The sequence below is a fragment of the Sapajus apella genome, unplaced genomic scaffold (genome assembly GCF_009761245.1).
Source record: "Sapajus apella isolate SASKATOON/1434 unplaced genomic scaffold, GSC_monkey_1.0 scaffold123, whole genome shotgun sequence".
Taxonomy (NCBI): Eukaryota; Metazoa; Chordata; class Mammalia; order Primates; family Cebidae; genus Sapajus; species Sapajus apella.
Window position 1 is genome coordinate 1,076,436 of NW_022437063.1, and position 25,133 is coordinate 1,101,568.

General features: G+C 43.0%; 1 protein-coding gene and 1 long non-coding RNA gene across 2 annotated transcripts in view; one reads left to right on the plus strand and one right to left on the minus strand.

The window, feature by feature from the left end:
• Positions 1–25,133, minus strand: part of EFCAB6 (EF-hand calcium binding domain 6) — a 274,701-nt gene that overhangs the window by 202,657 nt on the left and 46,911 nt on the right. The window contains exons 5-6 of the mRNA XM_032261403.1: positions 19,748–19,836; positions 10,939–11,005 (exon numbers count right to left, since the gene is read on the minus strand). Of these exons, the coding sequence (XP_032117294.1) occupies positions 10,939–11,005; positions 19,748–19,836 (156 nt within the window). The remainder of the gene's footprint in view (positions 1–10,938; positions 11,006–19,747; positions 19,837–25,133) is intronic.
• Positions 1,148–24,111, plus strand: LOC116538860. Its single transcript, XR_004263808.1, has 3 exons — positions 1,148–1,159; positions 4,775–4,781; positions 23,999–24,111. It is a non-coding gene; the product is annotated as an uncharacterized LOC116538860 (long non-coding RNA).

Sequence of the window (25,133 nt, forward strand, 5' to 3'; positions counted from 1 at the left end):
CCGCCTGCAAAATAATCCCTGTGGAGACCTGGTGCTGATGCAGCCCTTCCCCGAGGCAGGCCAGGCTTCTTCATGCCAGAGTGTAACCTGCAGGCGAACTTAAACCTTCTACAATTTCACTCTTATTGGCTTCTGTTTAGCTGTTTTCTGGGCAGCTCCTCACCCAGAGCCACTTTTTCACACCTAATTTTAAAGAGAAGGGGGTCAGGAACCGCATCCCACCCGCCTGCCTGTAGACTGAGCCCCAGGGAGAGGGGGCTTCGGGCGCCCCCGTGTTTTGGCTCGGCAGCACAAGGAAGAGTTCAGCACCCACGGCTGTCAGTCTGGCACCTTTCTGTCTCCACCACTAAATTCATTTTAAATTTAAGGAGTACAGATTTGAAATGAAACCATGGAAAAGGATTTCTCTTACAATAAACACATCAATGCTCATTTTCCTTATTATTCTACTTTTAGCTATTTTGTATAAAATCTTTAATTAAAGTTTTTCTTTGAAATTGTCATTATCAACCCAGAAGAAAGGAAGGGGGAAAAAGAACAACACAGCTGTGCAGATATGAAGCACTATTCAGGACTAAATGAACTGGAACGAAATAAGTAGCTTGACTGTTATGTTCTTAGTTTTGGCTCTATGCTCTCAATAGCACAGTCTAACTTGTCACTTTATATCGGTTCCATCTGTTTACACTCTGCAGAGTATTGGCTTCCTACCGTGAACATTTCCTATTTACCAGCTGGTAGAGATGCGCCAAACCAGATAGGAAAAAATTAGACTACATTCAGAACCTCATAAACACAAACTTCCAATCCAGGGACAAGCGGGCGGGGGGGTGGGAGCGGGGGCATCGCTCACCTTTCACAGAGGCCGCCTTGCCTCCTGCCTCTGGGCTGATGCGCTCACTGCTCTGGCAGTTGCCCCGACAAGCCAAGGACTATGAATTTCTTTACTGAACATATGGACACCCTGCCTTTATCAAAAATCGACCAAGCTCACATAAAAAGACATCCAAATAAGATCCACAGAAATGGAGAAAAGAAAGCAGACCCCAAAAAAGGAGCTAAAGGAAACTAAAAGTCATAGTTGTCGTAACGAAGCAAAACTCTGGTTTGGGGCCTCCTTGCAGCCAAGATGAAGAGGGAAACTTGTGGTTAGAGACATGTAAACCCTCCCCCATATTCGACTTTCATTTTTAAAATGCTTACCTGTAATGTATAGCTTATCGCATCTATTAAGAAACTCTAGCTATTCACTGAACTTATGGCGCAGCTATGAAGAGATGCCCTGGCTATATATCGAGGGACTTATAAGGGTTCCAGGATGCACGTGGTGGCTTATGTCTATAATCCCAGCACTTTGGGAGGCTAAGGCAGGATGATTGGCTGAGGCCAAGAGTTCAAGACTAGCCTGGGCAATATAGTAAGACCCCATCTCTACAGAAAATAAAAAATTTAAATTTAAAAAAGCATTGCTGACCTATAAGAAATGTTTCCTTTCTTTCTGACCCAGCCCACACTCATAGGATGAGTGCTCCACCTTAGCCACCATAGGCCAAGAATCTTGGGGTCCTTAAGAGCCCCAGCCTCGGCTTACTCATAGGACAGAGCTGCACACCGGGAGGGACAAGGCTGGGACATCAGGAGCCGCCATCCTGACCCAGCATCCTGCTGCTTGCCTGGACATCATGGGAGAGAATGCTGCTTTGAGAAAGACAAATGGAAGAAGGCTATTCAGGTCATGTGAAAAGCTTCCCAGGCTGGGCCGGTGCTGGGTACTGCCATGTGGCTAAAGTACTTTGCCAAGAGCCTAGCCAGCCACAGACCACCTCACCTAAGAACTAGACCAGAATCTCTGTCATCTCCCCCAGCATTTCCCAAAATGGCGTTCCTCCAAATACAAGTTCTTCTGGATCTAGAGCTAGACAAATAAATGCACAGAAAGGCTGGCTGCAGCAACATTCAATAGATTTCTACACGGTGGCCTCCTCTGAGGCTTCACTGTGCTGACGTACATGGTGAATCTTCAGGGACCAGGGGAACCGCACTGGAGAAGGCGGGGCTGGTTCTAGGGACCAAGTCAGCAGGACCTAGTGGTTAACTGTATGTAGAGGGTGAAGGAAAGGCAAGTACAAGTGGCGCCCAGTTTCTGCCTTGGTGACCTGCATGGATGAGATCAAGAACATAGAGTACATTGCAGATGTGGGGAGGAAGACTGTGAGTTCAGCCAGTGCACACTCAGCTGGGAGTGCCTACCTCCTCCCTGTTCAGCCCCGTACACGTCTTTCCTCCCGGCAAATGGATCCAGTTGGTGGGAGAAAACCCACCCTGCGCCTTCCTGCCTGCCTTCTCCTGTTCATTCATGAATTCCAGGACTTTATGAGCACCTAGTATGTACACACCATCTGAACTCTTACCCTTCCTCTAAGGCCTGGCTCAAATCCATCACCCTCCCTGGGTACCTCTCCAGTAGCCAGTAGGGGTGACTTGCTCCTACAAAGTCTTAGAGAGTTTACCGCCCACGTTTCTCGGCTGTCAGTATGAGCACAGGTAGGAAAAGATGCCCCATCTATATACTGAGGGACTTACAGGGGTTTCAGGCTGGGCGTGGTGGCTCATGCCTCTAATACGAACATTTTGAGAAGCTAAGGCAGGAGGATTGCTTGAGGCTAGGAGTTCAAGACTAGCCTGGGCAATATAGTAAGACCCCATATCTACAAAAAAATAAAAAAAATTTTTTTAAAAAAAGGGTTGCTGATCTATAAGAAATGTTTTTTTTTTCTTTCCTTTCTTTCTTACCCTGCCCACACTCATAGGATGAATGCCCCATCTCAGCTGCCACATTACTGCATAACCCTAACTCCTCTTGATCCAGGTAATATACCACCCAATAAACACATTCTTAAACCATCACAACGTGTTGCTTGTGCCTGTGTTCCCAAGGTGATTTTCAGTTTCCAGAGGACAAGAATCAGGCCTTGTCTTCTTTGTGTCCCCAATAACCACAGGGTGTCCCCACAATACCAGTAGGTGCTCAACAAATGCAGATGATGATGGTAAGAGGGGACCGATGACTTCCGAGCCTGACAACAGGTACTCGGACTCCAGTTGCGTTCCCTGCAAATGCACCCATTACGCTGCTGACAGCACTCTCCTAAATACATCATAACCCCTTACCAGAAACCGTCAATCCTCCTCCTCCTGCCCCAAATACACCTGGCCTTCAAATACGCCTTTTCCTCCCGTCTACCTTACAAAACTGATCTGTTGCAACTTGCCTTGAAAAACGTAACTCTACAGAATAGCCACGGGGCTGTCTCCTTGCCATGCTCTGGCCACATCTCCGCTTCCCTCTCCCCATGCCCTTTGCTTGTGCCAGGCTGCAATTCTGAAAGCCACCCTACAGGTCTTCCCCTACCCCATCCTCAGCGTGCACTGCAACTCTATCTACGGTCCAAACCCAAGCTCCAATGTCACCTTCCTCATCCAATTGTTCCTGGCTATTCCAAGGAATATGGACTTTTCTACAAAGCCTTATTTATTAATACAATAATGATTTACTGAGTGCATATCAGGCACCAGGAACTGTTCAAGGCACTAAAGTTATAGCAGTGGGGCAGAAAAGGCACCTGCTCCCACAGAACACACATCCCAGTCATCAACAAGCAAACGAACAACATTTCAGAATGTTCTGCGTGTTCAGGAAGATGTACAGCTTTAGATAGGGAAGTCAAAAAACATCTCACTGGAGAGCTTTCTCATGCAGAGCTCTGAAAGCCGAGGCGTTTAACTGAAGTTTACTTGAGGCACAAGAAAAAGCTAGGGGGCATGTCCATCAGAAAAGCCTGACAGGCTCTGGCTTAAGTTTTGAACGGATAACTCTGGCTATCATGTGGAATGCAAATTGTAAGGGGCAAGAGAGGCAATGGAAAACCCAGCTAAGGGGTCACTGACAAAGCACAGGCTAGTGACGATGGTGGCTTAGGCTCTAATGGTGGCTGTGGGGATGGATCAGAAGTGTTTGGGTTTGGGATCTAGCTCGGGATACAGTAGACAGAAATTCCTGATGGCCTGGGTAGAGGAGGGCACCAGTAAGGGAGAGGAATCAAGACTGGTCCTGGGTTCCTGCTTGAATGAATGACGAGTGGTAGAATCATTTACCAACCTGGGAGAAAGCCTTCTTGGGGTGGGACAGGAGGATGGTTACGAGTCACGTTTTTGTCTGTGGACACTGGTGAGTCTGGGGCCTCAGAAGATCTAAATGTGGGCACCCTCAGTAAAAAAGCCCTCTTATCCTTCCCCTAGTACCTTTAAATCCTAGAGCAGTGGTCCCTGACCTTCTTTGCAATGGGGACCAGTTTTGTGGAAGACAATTTTTCCACGGAGCAGGGGTGAGGGGGTATGGATTTGGGGTGAAACTATTCCACCTCAGATCATCAGACATGAGTTAGATGATTCTCATAAGGAGCATAAAATGTAGATCTTTGCATGCCCAGTTCATGATAGGGTTTGCGCTCCTCTGAGAATCTAATGCCACTGCTGGTCTGACCGGAGGTGGAGCTCAGGCGGTGAGGCTCATTTGCCCACTGCTCACCTCCTGCTGTGAAGTCTGGTTCCCAACAGCCCACCCACCAGTACAGGCCTGCAGCCTGGGGGCTGGGGACTGCTGCCCTAGATGACCTCATGCCATCCTTCGGCTTTCCATGTAAGAACTCACATGCTTTATGTCCTCTCAATGGAAACTCCTCCTAATTTTGCTTAGTAACTTCTATGGGCCCAGCACTACGGTGAGTTCATTTTATATTTATTCTCACACAGAATCCCAACAACATTGGGAAAACCCTGCAATACTGTTTCCCCATTTCACAGATGGGGAAAGTCTCCAAAGAGGCTAGACTAGTTGGCTCAGGATCACTCAGAGAGTATGTGCTGGTGTTCAAACGCACGCTTGCGCTTGCTAAGGCCAGTGCTCCAGACCGTGCCCCCACACCACGCTGCTTTAAACACCGACCCTACAATCTTGTGTTTGTACTGTGAATTTGTCATACACAGGAAGACTAACCAAAAAACTTAGTCTGAAACAATTGCAAATTCTGACATTACAGAATCTTTGCTGTAGTTTCCTCAGGAAGGCTTTAGTAAATTAATGATAGAGCAACCAAAAATAGGTCCTGGGGTAGAAGCATTTTCGATATAATTTTTTAACAAAATGCCAACTGATTATTTTGTGGTGTGAGATTCTTTAGATCAAAATATAAGTGCTACTCTTCATTTAGTTGCACGTAGACACAAGAATAAAAGCTGTGACATTATTAATCACTATATTCAGTTATGATTGATAGGCTTTTCTGCGGGGAGGAAAAAGTGCCTCAGATACAATCTGTCCCAACAGCTCTACGATATGCTAATATTTTCTTCAGATGAAAGAGGAGATGTGTTCAGATACCTGCTACAATAGGCAGTTAATACCAAATGCGCCAAAGCAGAGCTGATGAAAGTAGGATTAGAGGAATATTAGGAATTAGCCAAGAGCCTGCATGCTTTCCTAAATGGACTCATTTTTAGCTTGACACAGCCTTTTTATGAGGCAAACAGACTGCATTCCAGTCCATTCATGCTAATGTTGTTATAACATTAAGGTGTGTTTATGAAATGGTGGTGATTCTAACAACTGATTCCTTATCCTTTGAATATTAAATTTTTAAATGTCTTTTTAAAGAAAATTCACCTTTAAGAGAATGAATCTACTCATCACTGTTGTCTCTTCTTCATGAGGGTATTACAGAGCAAGCCAGCAGCTCAGCAATGATAATTATTTACTAATTGCTTCGGAAATGACTAAGGCTCCACACACCTCCAAGGCACCACGGTAAACCCATCAAAACCTGTGTCAGATCGCTCGGTGTCCAACAGACACACTCGTCACAGCCGACTGGGTAGACCAGATGTTCTGGCATCTGAGCCTTCAAGCATTTTTTTTTTTTTTTAATCTTTTGAGAGCTCCCTGACTTGGGATAGTGATGCGGTACCAGACCAAATGGCCTGGGGCTATGGGTGCTTTCTTTTTCTTTTTATATTTCTTTAACTGAATATACTTTCTTTAATTCTAGTCTTCACTTAAGAACATATTTTCTTGTGAAGGGCAGAGTCATGACCTTCTAAACATACACTGTACATACAGGTCGGAATCGCTTCCTGTCTCTCGGTACTTCCCTCCACAGGGCTCACAATGAGCACTCACGCCACCCTACGTGGTAAGATGGGATTCTCTTCCTTCCTCAGCCACTCCTATCTTCACCTCTTGTCAACAGTTGGCACATGATGGATGGAGTAAAAAACTTGACACTTCGCTAGCCTGGCAACACGCTGCATCTCTGCTCAAGTTCCTTCTCTCCTGGCAGTCCTTGCCTGAAGAGTGTGAGGAAGCTGTCTGAGGTCTCACACGCTGCCACCGCTCCAGGATGGAGCTGGGACCCCACAGGCGACAGGGTGCATGGATGGCTGATGAGGTGGAGGGCATGTGAAAGGCAGGACACCGGAGAGAAAGGGAAGAAAACTCCCAAATGCCCACCTGCAGTAGATGCTCTGTAGACAGAAAGACAATGCTGTGGTTGGAACACAAGGCTCCACCGAGTGTGAGGCGATGGGGAACAGAAAGGCTTCTCTCTGCGATGGACTGGGTCTAGCTGCAGGCATAACAAGCTGCTGCCTTTGCCGAATGCAAAGTAAGCATCGACCTATGCCTGCTTAGCCTGTTCTCAGCTTCCCCCATATCAATATGGGGCAACAACGGCACCTGCCTCATGGGGTTCACCTGGGAATTAAATGATTTCATACGATAAAGCACTTAGAAAAGCTCCTAGTAAGTGCTCAATCAGTGCAAGCTATTATTACTAGTGTTGGCAAAATCTGAAAAATTACATTCATGTCCAAAAGATGAAGGTCCCACCAGCCAAGAGGGGTCCCTCCCATAGGCAGCTGAAGCATATACACTGGTTGCCTTCCCAAATCTACTCACCTCCACCTACTTCTCCTTATTTTTGGAGATGGAGTCTCGCTCTGTTGCCCAGGCTGGAGTGTAGTGGCACAATCTCAGCTCACTGCAACTTCTGTCTGCCAGGTTAAGTGATTTTCCTGCCTCAGCCTCCCAAGTAGCTGGGATTACAGGCACGTGCCACCATGCCCAGTTAATTTTTATAATTTTGGTAGAGACAGGGTTTCACCATGTTGACCAGGCTGGTCTCGAACTCCTGATCTCAGGTGATCCACACCCACCTCGGCCTCCCAAAGTGCTGGGATTACAGGTGTGAGCCACCGTGCCTGGCCGCCCACCTCTCTTTTTTTAACAAAACCCTCTATTTTCCATTTTGTTCAGACATCCGTCCTCCTTGAGTGGCCGTGTGCTCCAGAGGAGGGAACCCAGTGGCCACACCAGGTGGTGATCAAGGTTGGTCCTGGCTGCTGGCAGGAAACAATTTCTTTGCCCATGACTGCTTTAGGTATAGGACATAATTCCAGCCTGTGGGACACAGGGAGGGGCTTTCTCTTGTTTTTAGAATCATATTAGGGAAAAAAAAAGTAGCCCATTAAAAAAAAATTTGACCTCAAAACATCTGCCTGGAGTGGTGGCAACCTCCTGGTGACCAGAAAGAGAGGTAGGCGGTTTAGTCTACCCCAGCCTCCACTCCCTCCTCACTTCTTCGGTGAGATAAGAAGCTCCTTATTTTCTAAGGCAGTTAAGTTGGAGTCTTCGGTTTCTCATAGGGGAGAAAACCAAATATCTCTGTGGCCAAGGGGTTGCCATCTTGTGGCAGACAAACACGGCCACAGGAAGGGTTTTAGTGGAGTTCAGCAAGGAGAACCAGCTTCACTCATCATCGGAGGCAGGGACTGTCACTTACTGAATATCTACTGTTTGCCCAGGCTTCACTTACGTTTATTCTTGTCAGTACCCTGAAAGGTGGGTTTTGTTGTCTCCACTTCAGAGATGAGGAAACTCAGAACAGATGAGAAACCATCCCAGGCATCCCACCACCCCCAGCAGCAGAGGTGGGGTTTTAGCCCAGGTGTACCTGATTCTCCATCAAGCCCTCTGGCTCCCAGGAGACTATGGAGACAAGGAAGCTGAAGGCCAGAGAACTCAGAAGCCAGTCTAGGAGACGCTCAGTCAAAGGCACAGAGGAGCCACATGAAAGCAGAGAGTCACGATTGTGGCCAAAATGGAAAGCAAGGGCCAGGAGAGTGCCAGCAAGTGAGAAACGCACCAGGACTTAGCGTGGCTGTTGAGTGGAACCTGAGTGCAGATTAAACCAGAGCCGGGACCAGGTGGATCCTGAAGAGGACACGCTGAGAACCACCCTGGCCTTCCAGAGCCTTCTCCTCCAAACAGAGAGTGCCTCTTCCCATGAAACCGTGGGGCACAGTCACCAAAGACAGAGAGATGAAACCCAGAGATCATCAAGTCTGGCCTTCTCCTTTGACTGAAGGAGAAAATGGGGCTCAGAGAGCCCAAGGGTTCAACTGGATCATGAGTGTGAATGAGAATCAGCTGGAGGGTCTGAATGCTCGTGAAGAAGACAGAGGCTAACAAACCAGCCAGCGGCCCAAACTCACTGCAGAAGAAAACAATTAGGAAATAGGAGTGCTGGGGTTTAGCTGGTTTGGGGTTCCCCCTGCTAATTATTTGTTGGTGTAGGAAGGCCAGTCCACACATGCATCTGGCTCCAAAAATTCAGAGGCATTTGCATGCATTCTTGGCTCAAGGTAAGCCACATGGACTTAAAATAATTAGCATTCTTTCATTCCCAAACTGTAACCATCACCCAGCAATGACATGTATATGAAGAGAGGCTTACTTAGATAATTCCTAAGTCTTCTTGTCAGTCTCCAACATTAGTGAGTGACCATTAGAAGGGTCAGAGTCTTCATTAGAAGCATGCTACTGCACATAGCACAAGGTTGAGGGGTATACTGATTTGTTCTCATTTGGAGGTGGAGGGGCTGGAAAGGAATGAGATTCATTTGTGTTCCTACCTATACTTCAAAGGAAGCTCTATGGATAAGCACAATAGTAATAGCTGGCATTTTTTAAGTGTTCCAGGTGCTTTATTCTGAATTTTTTTTTTGAGATGGAGTCTCGCTCTGTCACCAGGCTAAAGTGCAGTGGCGCAAACTTGACTCACTACAACCTCTGCCTCCCAGGTTCAAGCAATTCTCCTGCCTCAGCCTCCCAAGTAGCTGGGGCTATAGGCGCCCGCCACCACACTCAGCTCATTTTGTATTTTTAGTAGAGATGGGGTTTCACCATGTCGGCCAGGATGGTCTCGATCTCTTGACCTCGTGATCTGCCTGCCTCAGCCTCCTGAAGTGCTGGGATTACAGGCATGAGCCCCAGCCCGACCTATTCTGGATGTTTTTAAGCCCCACAGCAGCACGTGAAGGTAGGAGCTGTTATCCCCAGTGACAGGTGAAGAAACCCAATGATGAGGACTTGCCTAAGGCCACCTGGTTGGTAAATGGCAGAGCCCCAAGATAGAAACCCAGGTCCCGGGGTCAGTCTCCTCCCATCTCCGCTGCAAGTCCAGGGTTGGGGTCGTAGGTAGAATTGGGGCTACAGTCTGTGCTGGCTGGAATGCACGGTGGAAAGAACCCTCCACTACGCTGGTACTTAGCGTTACCTTTTCCCTCCACCTTTGTTCTCATAGACAGTTGCATGAAAACTGCCTGGGTTTAAACTCTTAGCAATGGGTTTCCATGGGGCAGAGGATGGAATTTAAAACATTAACTGAAAGGATGGACGGTGATGGAGTTCCACTTGAGACTTGCTCACCACAGCCTTATTTTGGGCCATTTACAGATCCTGGCCTTTGTCTGCATCTCCGCACTCAAAGTCATGTTGCATTATTGATCCTCAACTATGTTTCTGCTGCTGTGATCACTGTCACACACAGTGGACTTTTCCAGAAGCATATCATGATTAACACGGTTTAAAGAGACAAAAAAACATGCAACCCCTAAATAATAGCAAGTGCATGACAAATTTCTTGCAGAATAACAAATGGGTCACAGCAAAAGCAGCAGATAATTATACCAGGCTTCCTACTAATACAAACTATAGTGAAAAGAGGTCTTTAGAAACACATAATGCTAAGAAATTATCCTACTAAGATGAGTCTTCTGGTGTTAATGGTATCAGCCAGGGAAATGGAGACAAACATTTTGTGGATCTCTGGCTATTTTTGAGTATGAAATATATGAGTCTCAGAAGAGTTCAAAAAAGAAAGAAAATTTGTCACATTTCAAACCAACATATTGAATCAAATAAATTAAACCATGATTCTCAAACTGCTCATGTAACTGACAGGCCCAAATGCATTTTAAAAAGGAGTCTGATTCCAACCCTTGAATGACATTATCCTCTCCTCCCCTCCTTAGCTGTGTGCGGCGAGATCTAACCACAATCAGCAAATAGGAGCGATGCTATATGCTCTTTCTCTGAACACAGAGTAGCTTTTATGGCTAAATTACTCAGTACTTAAAGGTACATCACTTGGAGTTTGGTTATTTTTACTATGCCGCTCTTGATTGGCACTGACTGCTGCAAAGCCGTCGTCTCTAAAGAAAAACCTGCTCAGCTTTGTCTTAGACAAAGACAGAAAAGGCAGCCCTACTAATGATGATCTAAAGTTAATACAAAAGTAATTAATATTCCAGGACTTCTGCTGATGTCATTCACCAAAAGAGATGCCATCCAAGACAGTCAAAGTAGTCGGAACACAAGCTTCCACACTGGCTTGTCATCAGGAAATCTATTTAGTCGGACAGTGTTGACATGAGAACTCAGAGGAAGAGGTGTGGCTCATTTTCTGTCCTCTACCTCTGCTAACAGTTACCGCTGATGACAGGTGGGGTGTGGGGAAATCAATTCTTTAAAATTTCTATTACCTTTTCTCCCACTTGGATTTCAAGTTCTTTTAATGTGCGGCAGCCATTCATTTCATTCTCATCTCCCCTTAGAAATTAAAAAAAAAAACTTTATTAAAACATTTTAACAGAATAAATGTTTACATATGATAGGCAGAGATCAACATTACAAGAATTTCCAAATAGTCTATTTTAAGATGCAAGGCTACTGTCTGCCAGAAGCATGAACTAGGGCAAATTACTTAGTTTCCACTGGTCTCAGTTTTCTCATCTGTAAAATGAAATATAGAATTTACTCCTCCTAAGGTAATGCGCAAATTAAATAATTACAGCTGACACTTAATAAGCATGTACTGTGTCCCAAGACTTAACAAGCCTTATCTCATTTAAGCCTCTCAACAGCTCTGTGGATTTGGGATCATGATCATCCCTACTTTACCAAGGAGACTGAGGGGCTCTTAATAGATGAGGAAAATGAAGGTCACATGTGAGGAGGTGGAGGCACCAGAGTCAGACTCAGGTGCTCTGGCTTCAGGTCCAGCTCTTAACCCCTCTGCTGTTGCAGCACTTTGATCTGACCACTGTGGGGCGCTGAGTCCACTTTCAGCTGCGCAGTGAAGGGCATCGTGGTCAATGTGTCTCTACCGTCCCTGGGTTCTATCTGCTTGTCCCCATTCACTGGTTTTTACTTTGCATTATCGGTATATCTGCAAACCACTGCAGAGCTCCTCCTTGGGACACACTGGCCAGGTGAGGATGGTGGAGAACACAAGGGGGCAGAACTGGTGCCTCTCGCCACTTTACAACGTCTCTCCAGGCCTCCTACCTGCCAGGTCTGGGGATGGGGTGCAAGACACCGCCCGTACTTGTGACAGGGCCAGATGGGAAATAAGCAAACAAATAAGTAACATGAGTTGAAATAGTAACAGGTGCCATGAAGAAAATAAAGATGGGCAGGAAGATAAACTAGAGACGAGGGAAGATGGGATGACTCTTTGGACGGAGTGGGTAGCAGAAGACCTCTCTGGCCAAGGACCACAAGTTGAGGGGCCATGAAGCCTTCCAGGCAAAGGGAACATGCAGCCAGCAAGAAGCCCGTGGGTGGCAGGAGCTCAGCAGATCCCAGGAAGAGGCCAGGGAAGCCAGAGCTGGATGGGCAATGAGAAGGTGTGCAGGCTATGTTCAGAGGCAGGCAGCTGCCAGGCCCGGGGGTCTGTGAGCCACGATAAGGAGTCTAGACTTCAAAGGGTAAGAAGAAGACACTAGGGTGTTTAGCAGAGATTCAATTCCTTACACAGGAGGAAACTGAGACTCCGATGGGTTCAGTTCTGTGCCCAAGTTAAGGAGAGGGCCGATCAGGAATTCAAGTCTATAATCCTATGTTACATGTCATATTTTAAATGCTGTTTTAATGATATATTCAATAGATACAGACACTATTTATAGAATGTTTAGGAACTAAAGAATAAAAATTAAATGTCTGTGTACCCAACGCCCCCATCCAGCTGAAGAAATGGAACACTGCCAGTGCCTTGGATCTCCAGGAGGGCCCCCTTCCCAATCACATTCTCCTCCTGCCTAGTTCTACCCAAGCTGGTCAAGGCTTTGCCAGGTCTGCACTGCAGTTCAGCCTCTCCCTCTACTCAATCCTGCTTCAGGCTGCTTCTCTTTGCAGGCGTTTTCCCTCATCTACATCTTGCTCTCCAAAATCCATCTCAGTGTCTGCTTCAGGAGAACCCAACCTATGACCATTTATTGTCAGATGCTAACTTAGTGACACGAGCTTTCTTTAGATTAATATCGAATAGTATGTCTTTTTAAATCTTTTCACTTTTAAACTTTAGGTTTTTCTCTTAGTGGATTTTACTATTTGTTGTCTAGACAGGACAATCTTTGTCTTTTAAGTGGAAGATATAATAACTTAATACGTAATAATTTTTATTTTGCCTGAAGTTGATATAGTTACATTTTCTTTTATTTTTCTATTGCATAATTTTTCCATCCTTTTTTTTTTAAGTCTTTGTATCCTTTTTATTTTCAAAGTCAGTAACTGGAATTTTTATCCAGTCCAATAATCTCTGCCTTTTAACTGAAATATTTGATCCTTTGCATTTAATGTAGTTATATTATATATAGATGGGGGTCGGTCTAAAAATGTGTGTTCTCTATTTGCAGTATCTGTTGTAGATTTTTTTTTCCCCTAACCTTTTCGATTGAATATTTTAAAATCATTTCATTTTTTTCTTCAAAATGTTGGGAGTTAAATACTGTTTCTATTCTTTAGCAGTTACCCTAAAAATCACAATGTGTACATATAACATTTCAATGTATAAAATTAATCAATATATTTATCCTCCTGCTGGCTATTAAATAGATCTTAGAAGACTTCAATTTATCCAGTCGGCTGATTGTTGTCTAAATTTTAACTCTAAACTTTTTATTTAACACACATAGATATTTTTGTAACCACTTTATAGAGCCAAAAATCATTTCTATTTGCCCACATTTTGCCACTTTCTTTGCTTTTCACTCCTAAAATCTCAGACCTTTCATCTGGGATTACTTTCCTTCAGCCTCTAGCAGAATCAAGATCTTTCAGTCAAGATCTGCAGAAGATTATCTCAGTTTTTGTCTAAAAAGTGTCTTTTAATCCTCAGTCTTTATTTTTTAAATGTTTTCTCACTGACTTTTATAATATTCAAAAATTCAAAATAAGCTGTCAAATCGAATTAACCTTTAGAGGCATACAAATTCAAATTTACAACAGGCTTTTAAAAAATATATAGGTTCTGGCTGGGCGTGGTGGCTCATGCCTGTAATCCCAGCACTTTGGGAGACCAAGGCTGGTGAATCATCTGAGGTCAGGAGTTTGAGACCAGCCTGACCAGCATGGTGAAACCCCATCTCTACTAAAAATACAAAAATTAGCCGGGCGTGGTGGCGCACACGTGACCAAAAGCCTTTCTTCTTTCTCTCTTCTCTTCCATAGGCTAAAGTCAGCTAGACCTGCCTAGAGTCAACTTCACGTCTACTCTGTGAACTAACGCTCTGCTGATGCTGTTTCCTTTATCCATTTGAATCTGTGGTGCCCGGACTGCCAAAGGCCTCTTGCAATACACAGTCCTGGTGAATAAACTCAGCTTCTTTAGTAGGTTTTTCTCCAGAACTCTCAGTGCGTCTTCTTGTGTGGTGCTCAGAAAGCTTTTAAACACTTCTGCTAAGATTTTATACATGAAAGACTGTAGTTATTCTTCATGGAAGTAGCATTGTACCAAGCGCCATATGGATTATCTAATATGCAAGGGGCGCTTTCTGTCCATATGTAGAAATGGCCTACATGTCCATCTGAAGCAAATCTCAAAAGGTTTAACCTGCTCATTTTAAGCAAAATCATTCGTTGTTTCTCAAGAGATGATGTTTCTACCATTATTATAGGTGATACAAGGTTCTCTATGCTCGATACAATACTTCCACATTTTGCCCTTACCAGCTCCCATATACTCAGAAATAGAGACTTTTAAAATATCATTCCAGGTCATACCTTGTTAATCTTCATGCTGCTTTCAACTTAATCAACTATTATCAGATATTCAGGAACTTCCTCAATATGGTGATTTTCATAAATGACAAGTTTTAGTAAGGCCAGGGCAGAAGAGATGGCATACTCTTTCTGTGTTTATGTTCACTGTATGTTATCAGTGGCATTAAGTTTTGGCTGGTATAAAACGTGATATCCTGGCCAGGAGCAGTGGCTCACACCTGTAATCCCTGCACTTTGGGAGCCAAGGTGGGTGGATCACTTGAGGTCAGGAGTTCGAGACCATCCTGCCCAACATGGTGAAACCCTGTCTCTACTAAAAATACAAAGATTAGCCAGGCATGGTGGTGGGTGCCTGTAATCCCAGCTACTCAGGAGGCTGAGGCAGGAGAATTGCTTGAACCCAGGAGGCAGGGGTCGCAGTGAGCTGAGATCACACCACTGCACTCCAGCCTGGGTAACAGAGCAAGACTTCATCTAAAAGAAAAGATAGTATAGAGTTCTGGGACAGCAAATATTTTATGTCAGCACACTGAAAAGATTATTTCATTATCTTATAACCTTTGCTGTCACTGTTGAGAAGTTGGTGTCAGTCTAATTGTCACTCCTCTGAAGTCAACTCCAATTTTCTTCTCACTGCCTTTAAGATTTTCTCTTTGGTTTTGATGTCTGCAGTTTTACTGTGACAATGTCTAGATAGGCATTTGTTTTTATTTATCTGGCTTCAGATTCTCAGCCATTATCTTTTCAAATATTATTTCTGCCCTGTTCTTTCTCTTATATTGCTGTGGGTTGAAGGTGTTCCTCCAAAATTTAGATGTTGCCACTGTGAGAGTATTAAGAGGTGATTAGGCCAGGAGGGTTCCTCCCTTTTCAGTGGGATTAGGTGCTCGTGTGTGTGCGTGCGTGCGTGCGTGTGTGTGTGTGTGTGTGTGTGTCCAGGCTGGAGTGCAGAGGCTGGAGTGCAATGGCACGATCTCGACTCACTGCAACCTTCGCTTCCTGGGTTCAAGCGATTCTCCTGCCTCAGCCTCCCGTGCAAATAGTTAGGACCACAGGCATGCACTGCCACACCTGGCTAATTTTTGTATTTTTAGTAGAGACGGGGCTTTACCATGTTGGCCAGGTTGGTCTTAAACTCCTAACCTCAAGTGATCCGCCAGGCCTCAGCCTCCCAAAGTGCTGGGATCACAGGCTTGAGCCACCGCACCAACCTTAGATGCCTTTGTAAAAGGGCTTCAAGGTGGGCACCAACATACTCTTGCCCTTCCACCCTCCACTATGTAAGGATGCCAGTAAGAGGCCGTCACCACATACTGGTGCCTTGATCTTGGACTTCCTAGCTTCAAGAATGATGAGAAATATATTTCTTTTCTTACAAACTATAGTACCCAGTCTCAGGTATTCTGTTATAGCAGAACAAAACAGACTAAGACAAGCATCTTTTTGCAAATCCAATTAGAAGTATATTAGGCCTCCTCTTCCTGTCCTCCATATCTCTTACACCTGTCCTCCTAATTTTGTATAGTTTTGTCCTTCTGTACTGCATTCTAGATAATTTCTTCAGAGCTATTTCTCATTCCACAAATGTTCTTTTCAGCTGTGTTTAATCCACTATTTCTATCCATCCACTGAATTTTAGAACTACAATCAGATTTTTCAGAAGTTCTATTTTATACGTCTTCAAATATTCATTTTATTGCCTCTTGTGCATATTCATATTTTGAATCTATTCCTTTATTTCTTTAAACATATTAAAACACTGGTTTTACATTACGTATCTGATAGTTCCAATATTTCGAGTGTTTGGAGATCTGATTCTATTGGGTATTACATCTCTTGGTTTGCAGTCCTCATTCTTTGTCTCTTCGTATGTTAAGATTTTTTCGTGTGATCTGATGTTACTTGGCACTTTATCTGTGGAAATTCTTTAAGGGATAGGCTGAAGGTGCATTCTTCCACAGAAGGGCACACCCAGTCCAGGACTATTCAAGTAAGTTCCTTGCCCAAAATTTGTGAGACCACACAGCATGAATTCAAGCACAGACCTTCATACAAGTCAAGTTGTAATTACAATTTCCCCCTATTCACTCAGCACCAGTGTTGAAATTGGCAGTTTTCCTCGTTGTGCCCTTTCGTGATGAAGGTTTATATTTGTGATTTATCCTCAGCTGAGGGTGTAGGGTCCCAGCTGTGTAGGCAATGGTCCTTTGTTAGGTGCTTCCACCTTGGGAAGGCCCTCTAGGCTTTGTCTCTTGTCTCCTTACTCCAAATGGCAAAACTGAATACACAATTTCACCAGATTTGGACAATACCCTCAGGGTAGAAGCTGACTTTGTAAAATGCTCCCTTCTCTGGATCCCAATTTTTATTCTATGTTTGGCCTCTGAAGATTCCTTACTTTCTTGCCAGCTCAGTAATGTATTAAAATGTATGTATATATTTTGCCTTGTATCCAGCATTTTAATTATTTTCAGTAGAAGTGCTGTTCGTGGTATATAGCTTATCGTATTGCTAGAAAAAGAAGTCTGTTCACTAGAATGCATTGTCTCAACAATAAAGATAATTCTACTTCATGAGTAAACCAAAAATCTTTCAAATTTAGTTTAAATATTTAGCCCAAAGGTAACTCATGATCATTTTTATCTCAAATGTATTAGGCAGGTTTCACAGTAAGGAAAAAGCTCTCTGCTCTCTGCTTTTAGTTTTTCCAGTTCTTTGGCTTTCTTACCAAAGAATGTTCATATTAGTTTACTGTCCACCTAAGAATCTTATCCATCAAATGGGGATGGTTTTATGTCAAGAACAAGAATAGGCAGCCTGTAAGACAAACTGCCATTCTTTTGAAAGAGCCTGGAAATCATCTTAGTCCCCACTTAGCACTAACTAAAGAAGGCACAAAGATGTTCCAAATGATGGAGGGGATGATGCTGGGTCACTCTTGCTGGAGCTGCTGCACTCATTCCTTTGGTTTTGTTTGTTTGCATGTTTGTCTGTTTTGAGATCAAATCTCACTCTGTCACCCAGACTGCAACACACTGTTGTGATTTCGGCTCACTGCAACCTCCACTTCCCGAGTTCAAGTGATACTCCTGCCTCAGCCTTCCGAGTGGCTGGAAGTACAGGTATGTGCCACCACACCCGGCTAATTTTTATATTTTTAGTAGAGATGGGATTTTGTCATATTGGCCAGGCTAGTCTTGAACTCCTGACTTCAGGTGATCCGCCCACTTTGGCCTCCCAAAGTGCTGGGATTACTGGTGTGAGCCACTGTGCTCAGCCATCTTTTTTTTAAATTGTGATAAATACACACACATAACACAATTATTTTTAAGTGTGTAATTGAGTAGTGTTAAGTATATTCACATAATTTTGCAAAAGACCTCTAGAACTGTTTTATCTTACAAAATCAAACTCTACACCCAAGCACATAAATTCCCTACCTCTCCTTCCCCCACAACACAAATTCTTACACCTATACTGTATCAGTGATGCATCCATCATAAAAGCCATGATACCAGGGTTTTCTAATATTTCAGGATCAAATTTAATTTTTTTTATCCCTTTAGGAAGATCGGTTCTTCGTTCTGTGATTTTGTCCATCTTTTGTTCATACTAAATACCGTTTTCTCTTATCAGCTGATATTAATTGGCTTTTGTGTTTTTTAATGAACTAGATAGTGTAATTCATTGTAGTACTGTAATACACTGCAGTAGTGTGGTAGTGTAATTTCAACTTTTATTTTTTATTAGTTTTATTTTTTTGAGACAGAGTCTCACTTTGTCACCCAAGCTGGAGTGCAGTGGCACAATCTCGGCTCACTGCAGCCTCCACCTCCTGTGCTCAAGTGATCCTCCTACCTCAGCTTCCTGAGCAGCTGGAGCACACCACCCTGCTCAGCTGATTTTTAAATTGTTTGTAGAGATGAGGGTCTCACTCTGTCATGCAGGCTGGTCTCAAACCCCTGAGCTCAAGTGATCCTCTCGCCTCAGCCTCCCAAAGTGCTGGGATTACAGGTATAAGCCACCACACCAAGACTCAACTTTTATTTCAGATTAAGGGGTACATGTGCAGGTTTGTTACATGGGTCTATTGTCTGAGGTTTGGGGTACAAATAATCCTGTCACCCAGATAGTGAGCATAGTACCTAATCGTTTTTCAGCCCTTGCTCCCATCCCTTCCCCCCTCTAGTAGTCTGCTGTGTTTGCTGCTCCCACCGGTATGTCCACATGTATCCAATGTGTAGCTCCCACTTGTAAGTGAGAACATGTGGTATTGGTTTTCTGTTCCTGCATTAATTTGATTAGGATAATGGCCTTCAGCTGCATCCGTGTTGCTGCAAAGGACATGATCTCATTCCTTTTTATGGCTGCATAGTATTCCATGGTGTATATGAACCACATTTTAAAATTTAATCCAACATTGGTAGGTACCTAGGTTGGTTAATTCCATGTCTTTGCTATTGTGACTAGTGCCATGATGAACATATGAGTGCATGTGTCTTTTGGTAGAATGATTTGTTCTCCTTTGGGTATATATGTGGTAATGGGATTCCTGGGTCCTATGGTAGTTCCAAGTTCTTTGAGAAATCTCCAACTGCTTCCCATAGTGGCTGAACTACAAATTTAATTCTTATATGTAATTGGTGACACAACTCCTGAGAAAATGAGACTTATTCATTTAGATTCAGATGAGTAAATACTTTTGTTACTAAAACAGTATCTCCTAAATCATATACTAGAAAAAAAAGAACTACTGCTGATTGAGACATTAAAGGTCATACTCCAACCTGCTCATGTTGAAAAAAAAAAAAGAGTCCCATGCTTTATGCAAAAGCTATGAAATACTCCAGAAGCTCATACAAACATCTTTTTTTTTGAAATTTCTAGCCACCAAAACATCATCACTTTCCAATGAACAACATTAAAAATGTATAAAAACCCACAAATTTTAAATTTGGCATCGTAATATTTTCCTTCAAAGTTAAATTCCATTAATTCCGAATCTAGATATATTGCATGTAAACTATTTTTATCTGGTTTTAATTTGCTATGTTTACATTTTATTACAGCATCATTCCTCTTGTTCCGAAATATATCCTATATAGATGCTAAAATCTTCTCTAAATAAAACTTGACTGGATTAATTCCATTAAATTCCATATGGACAAGCTCTATAAACCCATCTTCCATATATAGCTGTTGATATGATTAGTGCAAATGGCTTCACGTCATAGCTCTTACTCATCATTTCAAATTTCACATTTTCACACGAGCAAACCAAACACTTACCTCTTTATGCCATTTATATATAGGTCAATTCCACCAAACCTGGACAGAAAATCAAGGTACGGTACAGTACCAGAGGTGCTGAGGGGGATCTAGATTCAAGGGAGAAGAATGACATGTTAGAGACTTAAGATACGAACAATAGATGGTAAAGCAGATTTCTAAATCGTAGCTTTCAGGGTGTCACAGCCAATACTATTAATGGGATACGTATTCCATTAAACATTTAAATACAATTGCTTAACCCAGGTGTCAGGGTGAACATGCATCCTCAGCAAATAAAGTGTAAACAGCATCCCAGAATGCCAGTCTGTACTCAACTGAAAGTCAACAAGTTATCTACAAAATTATCTAAAATCACCTAAAAAATAAAATTAGCAGAAATATACTCTTTATATACTCTAATACATATCATACATATAACACATATTAGAAGCTGAGGCCATAGCACAATTTTATACTGAGTGTCACATGAACTTTGTATATAACTTTGTACATAAAGTTTTAAGGTAGAAAAAAATCCATTTTTAAATTAAAAATTCTACAAAGGGTATCATTGGGTCAAGTGGGTCAATACAGACTGTAGATTAAATAAAGTAGTATTTCAATGTTTAATTTGCTTAAGTTGATAACTGCACTGTATTTACATAAAAGAATAGTTCTTAGGAAATGTACACTGATGTATTTTGGGGTAAAGAATTGTGATATAAGCAACTTCCCCTCAAATGTTGTTGTTGTTGTGGTTTGTTTGTTTGAGACGGAGTCTCACTCTGTCGCCCAGGCTGGAGTGGTGCAATCTCGGCTCAGTGCAACCTTCTCCTCCCCGGTTCATGTGGTTCTCCTGCCTCAGCTTCCAGAGTAGCTGGGATTACAGGCATGAGCCACCAGGCCCAGCCTCCCTCGAGTGTTTTTAAATATATATGAATGTATATTGGGTATGTTGTTTGCATACACACACACACACACACACAAAATGAGAGCTCACAGGAGAAACAAATGAGGTAAAATGTTCACAGTAGATAAATCTGAATGAATGAAAGTTGCCAGGAAAAAATAAATAAAACAAACAGAAAATGTGAATAAGGGCATATGGCATTATTTGTATCATATGGGTGCTATTTGTACCTTTCTTATTCTTGCAACTTTTCTTTTTTTTTGTTTCGGAGACAGGGTCTTGCTCTGTTGCCTAGGTTGGAGTGCAGTGGCAGGATCTCAGCTCACTGCTGGGTTCAAGCAATTCTCCTGTCTTAGCCTCCCGAGTACCTGGGACTGTAGGTGCCCGACACCACACCGGCTAATTTTTGTATTTTTAGTAGAGATGGAGTTTCATCATGTTGGCCAGGCTGGTCTCCAACTCCTGAACTCAAGTGATCCACCTACCTCAGCCTCCCTAAGTGCTGGGATTACAGGCAGGAGCCAATGTGCCCAGCCTATTCTTGCAACTTTTCTAGGGGTTTGAGATTATTTCTAAGCAGAAAGTTAAGTTGTATTTAATAAAAATATTTCCAAAAAAGCACTATGAATCTAAAATTTATTTAAACATTAAATAAATATACAGTCAATATAAATCTATTTCATGACGCTTTATACACATATACAAAGTACAATTTCCCATACAGTTGAACGGTTCCCAAATCTACACAATCAAATGTGTTATTTACTAAGCTCTTAAAATTCCGGCCTCAAAGCCTAGCATGGTTATCACAGTCTCCCCAAAAGGATGAATTGCTCTTTACTATTTAAAACATGTATCACTAGGAAAAGAGACCGGGGGGAGGGGCTCACAGGGTGGGCCTCTGTATAGCCTTTTCCTGGAAAGAATGCCCATGATTTCTTTTTCTGATAATGGATTTTTTTAGTAGATATAATTTTGAGCAAGCATTTCCATTTCCCTAGCCTTGCAGAAGAAGGACAAGAACAGATTAAACATGTCGTCCAAGGTTGGGTGCCCTCCTGGTTTTGGTAGTGATAAGAGGAAACGAGGAAGAGAAGAAACTTACATCTGCAGGGCTCACGCTGACTAAGTGGGCGCAGGCACTGTTCTCAGTGTTTTACATGAATAGCCCGAAAGCCACCCTCAGAGGTGGCGTCACCTTCTACAACTCACAAAGCAGAGGTATGGCCTCCCTGCCCAGCACAGCCATGAGTGCCCACGATCTCCGTGAATCCAGAGTGCAAGCCCATCCCACTGCACTAACCACCCCACCCATGAAGAAAAACAGAGTCCGTCAAATTGTTTGAGCTTTCATTGCATTTCATATTGTTATTTATAGTCTAAAACAAATTCTAAGGTAGTAAAGAAATTCTCTCGATCAGTCTCCAAAGCTAAGCCCCTCAGACGAGTAAAGAATCTAGTCTAAAAGGAGAGGCTCTGCTCAGTACTTGCCTTTTGGTATTTACAATTCTGGAAAAATGTTTAAGAATCAAAACCATCCATAGATGAATTGCTGACAGCAAATTCTTAGAGTGGGGCTGGGGAGGCTAGTTTTTAAATTAGTAACCGCCATTGTGATAAGTATCTTGCAACAAGACATTTTACCCAACCCGGCACAACCACTGGGACAAAAACAGAACTTTGTTTTCCTTCTCTGGAATCAATTTAGCAATTCAACTTCTTTAAAAATGGTCTCCATTAATATTCAGAGACTGAGGCCACATTTTTAAAAAACACCGAGTCTGCGTTACTCTTAAGGGAAACAAAGGTATGGGGCAGATTACAAGCAAAACCTCTTCATACTTCTTGCCCTGGTCAGTCATTAAAACACCCTGACACTCAAACATTCCTGACACAGGTCTTAAAATAAAATTGAAGCTAAAGTAAATTCAGACTATAACTGGAGAACTCGTTCCTAATTTTAAAGGGAAGTTACCATAAAATCTTTACTCATTTTGTAAGGGCCCAGTTAGGTTTACATTAATAAAAAAGAAAGTGTGGGCCAGGCACGGTGGCTCACACCTGCAATCCCAGCACTTCGGGAGGCCGAGGCAGGCAGATCACAAGGTCAAGAGATCGAGACCATTGTGGCTAACACGGTGAAACGTAGTGTCTACTAAAAACACAAAAAATCAGTCGGGCATGGTGGCACGTGCCTGTAGTCCCAGCTACTTGGGAGGCTGAGGCAGGAGAATCGCTTGAACCCAGGAGGCGGAGGTTGCGGTAAGCCAAGATTGTGCCACTGCACTCCAGCCTGGGTGACAAGAGTGAAACACTGTCTCGAGACTGTTAGACTGTTTCACCAAATGGATTCATCATAAGACCATCTAGAAAAGCCACAGATGCCGGGAAGTCCATGAATGGAGGAGGGAAGCCCTGCCCTTCATTCCCAATGACCTTGGCCTCCTGCAATGCACCACACTCCAGCCTCCTTGACTGACACACAGCTCACAGGAGCTTAAGGTTCTGGAAATCTTGCTTGTCATTTAGGATAGACTATCAAGACCTGTTTTTTAAAAAGTCTTTGAAGTTCTACAGTTCTCAGTGGCTTCTTTTAAAAACAGATGTAGCTTTTAAAAACAGATACACATTTCATATTTTTTGTACTTTTGCTCTTCCTGCATAACTGATTAGCTTGGGAACATTGTCAAAATTTTAAATTAACATTAGATCATGACTATGAGGACACATAGCAGGAAATAATATTTTAACTCTGTTTGGCATAAAGTATCAGTTAAACCAAGTTTATGAAGAAACTGGTACAATGTTTACAGGGACGAATGTTCTTCATTACCATATGACACAGCAGTTCTACCCCTAGGTATGTACCCAAGAGAACTGAAAACATATGTCCACACCAAAACCTTGCACATGAATGTTCACAGCAGCGCTATTCACAAAAGTCAAAACGTGGAAACAACTCAAAGGTCCATCAGCTGAAGAAAGGGTAAACAAAATGTGGTCTATCCATACAACTGACATTACTCAGCCATAAAAAGGAATGAGGTACTTATTCATGCTATAACATCGGTGAGGCCTAAAAACAGGTGCTAGACACACAAGATCATTTATTGTGTGATTCCGTTTATATGAAATGTCCAGATTAGTATTTTCAGATACAAGCAGAAGGGAAATGGGGAGTAACTGCTAATGAGGACAAAGTTTCTTTTTGGAAAGATGAAAACAGTCTTCAATTAGATAGTGGTGATGACTGCGAAATTGTAACTATATTAAAAACATCGATTTATACATCTTTGAAGGGTAAATTTTATGATATGTAAATTATACCTTAGTAAAACTGCCATCAAAAATGTAGACAGTGTCTACAGCCATTACCATTCTGAACGTGCCTGATCTTGGAAGCTTAAGCAGGGTTGGGCCTGGTTAGTACTTGGATGGGAGACCACCTGGGAATAGTGGGTGCTGTATACTTTTAAAGAAAGAAGAATAAATAAATAAATAAATAAATAACTTTTAAAAATGTAGACAGCAATAAAGGGTGATGTGGGAAAAAAATCATGTACTATTGCTCCATTGTTATAGAAGTAAATAAAGGGGGACCTTTTTTTAAACGGAAGAGAAAAGTTCTGTCTTCCTCCTCCTTTTCTATCTTTTCTAACGATTCAGTCCTCAAGTCATTAGATGGGACAGAGGGAAATGATGTCACAGTGTGGGGGGAGCCATCAAAGTCTGAAGGAGGATATGGCATGAAAATGGCATCACCATGGTGTGGGGTCGGCGCCCATGAGGGGACAGGAAGTGCTGGAGATGAGCAACGGAACAGGGAGACTGATCAAATAAGCAAATACACTAAGGAAAAGAGAAGCCACGTTTCTCACTCAGTGAGAAGATAGTGACAATCATGGAAAGGGAGAAGCCAGAGTGATCCCTGGAGTGCTGGGTTAGAATTGGTGCTTCTCAATATGTACAGAGAGACTGATACAGAATAAATATAGATGTAAAGGTATGTATACATGTATGTGAAAAAAAAAACAAAACAAAACAACATGTATCTCCTAGAGCTCTGCTCACTGAGAGGCCTGGGAGCAGGAGCAGCCCTCATGCCCACATCCTGGCTCCTCCGTATCTTCTTCCACTCGAAGGAACCACAGTTGTTCAGTAAAATGGACGACTCCAGACTAAAGCGAGGAAAGTACAGATGAGCTTAGAGTATCTTATGTCAGAAAGCAAAAAAGTGCTTGAAGAATGATGGGGACATGTCAAAGGATATGGAAATCATCTTGAGGGAGTTCTTCCCCGCCAAACTGGGAATACTTTAAACATCAAAAGAAATAGTGAAAGTAATAGACCCATAACCACTTAACAGGAAATCTTGAGTCTCTGCAATGTATGAATAATAAATGTGGCCGGGTGCAGTGGCTCATGCCTGTAATCCCAGCGCTTTGGGAGGCCGCGGTGGGTGGATCGTTTGAGCTCAGGAGTTCAAGACTAGCC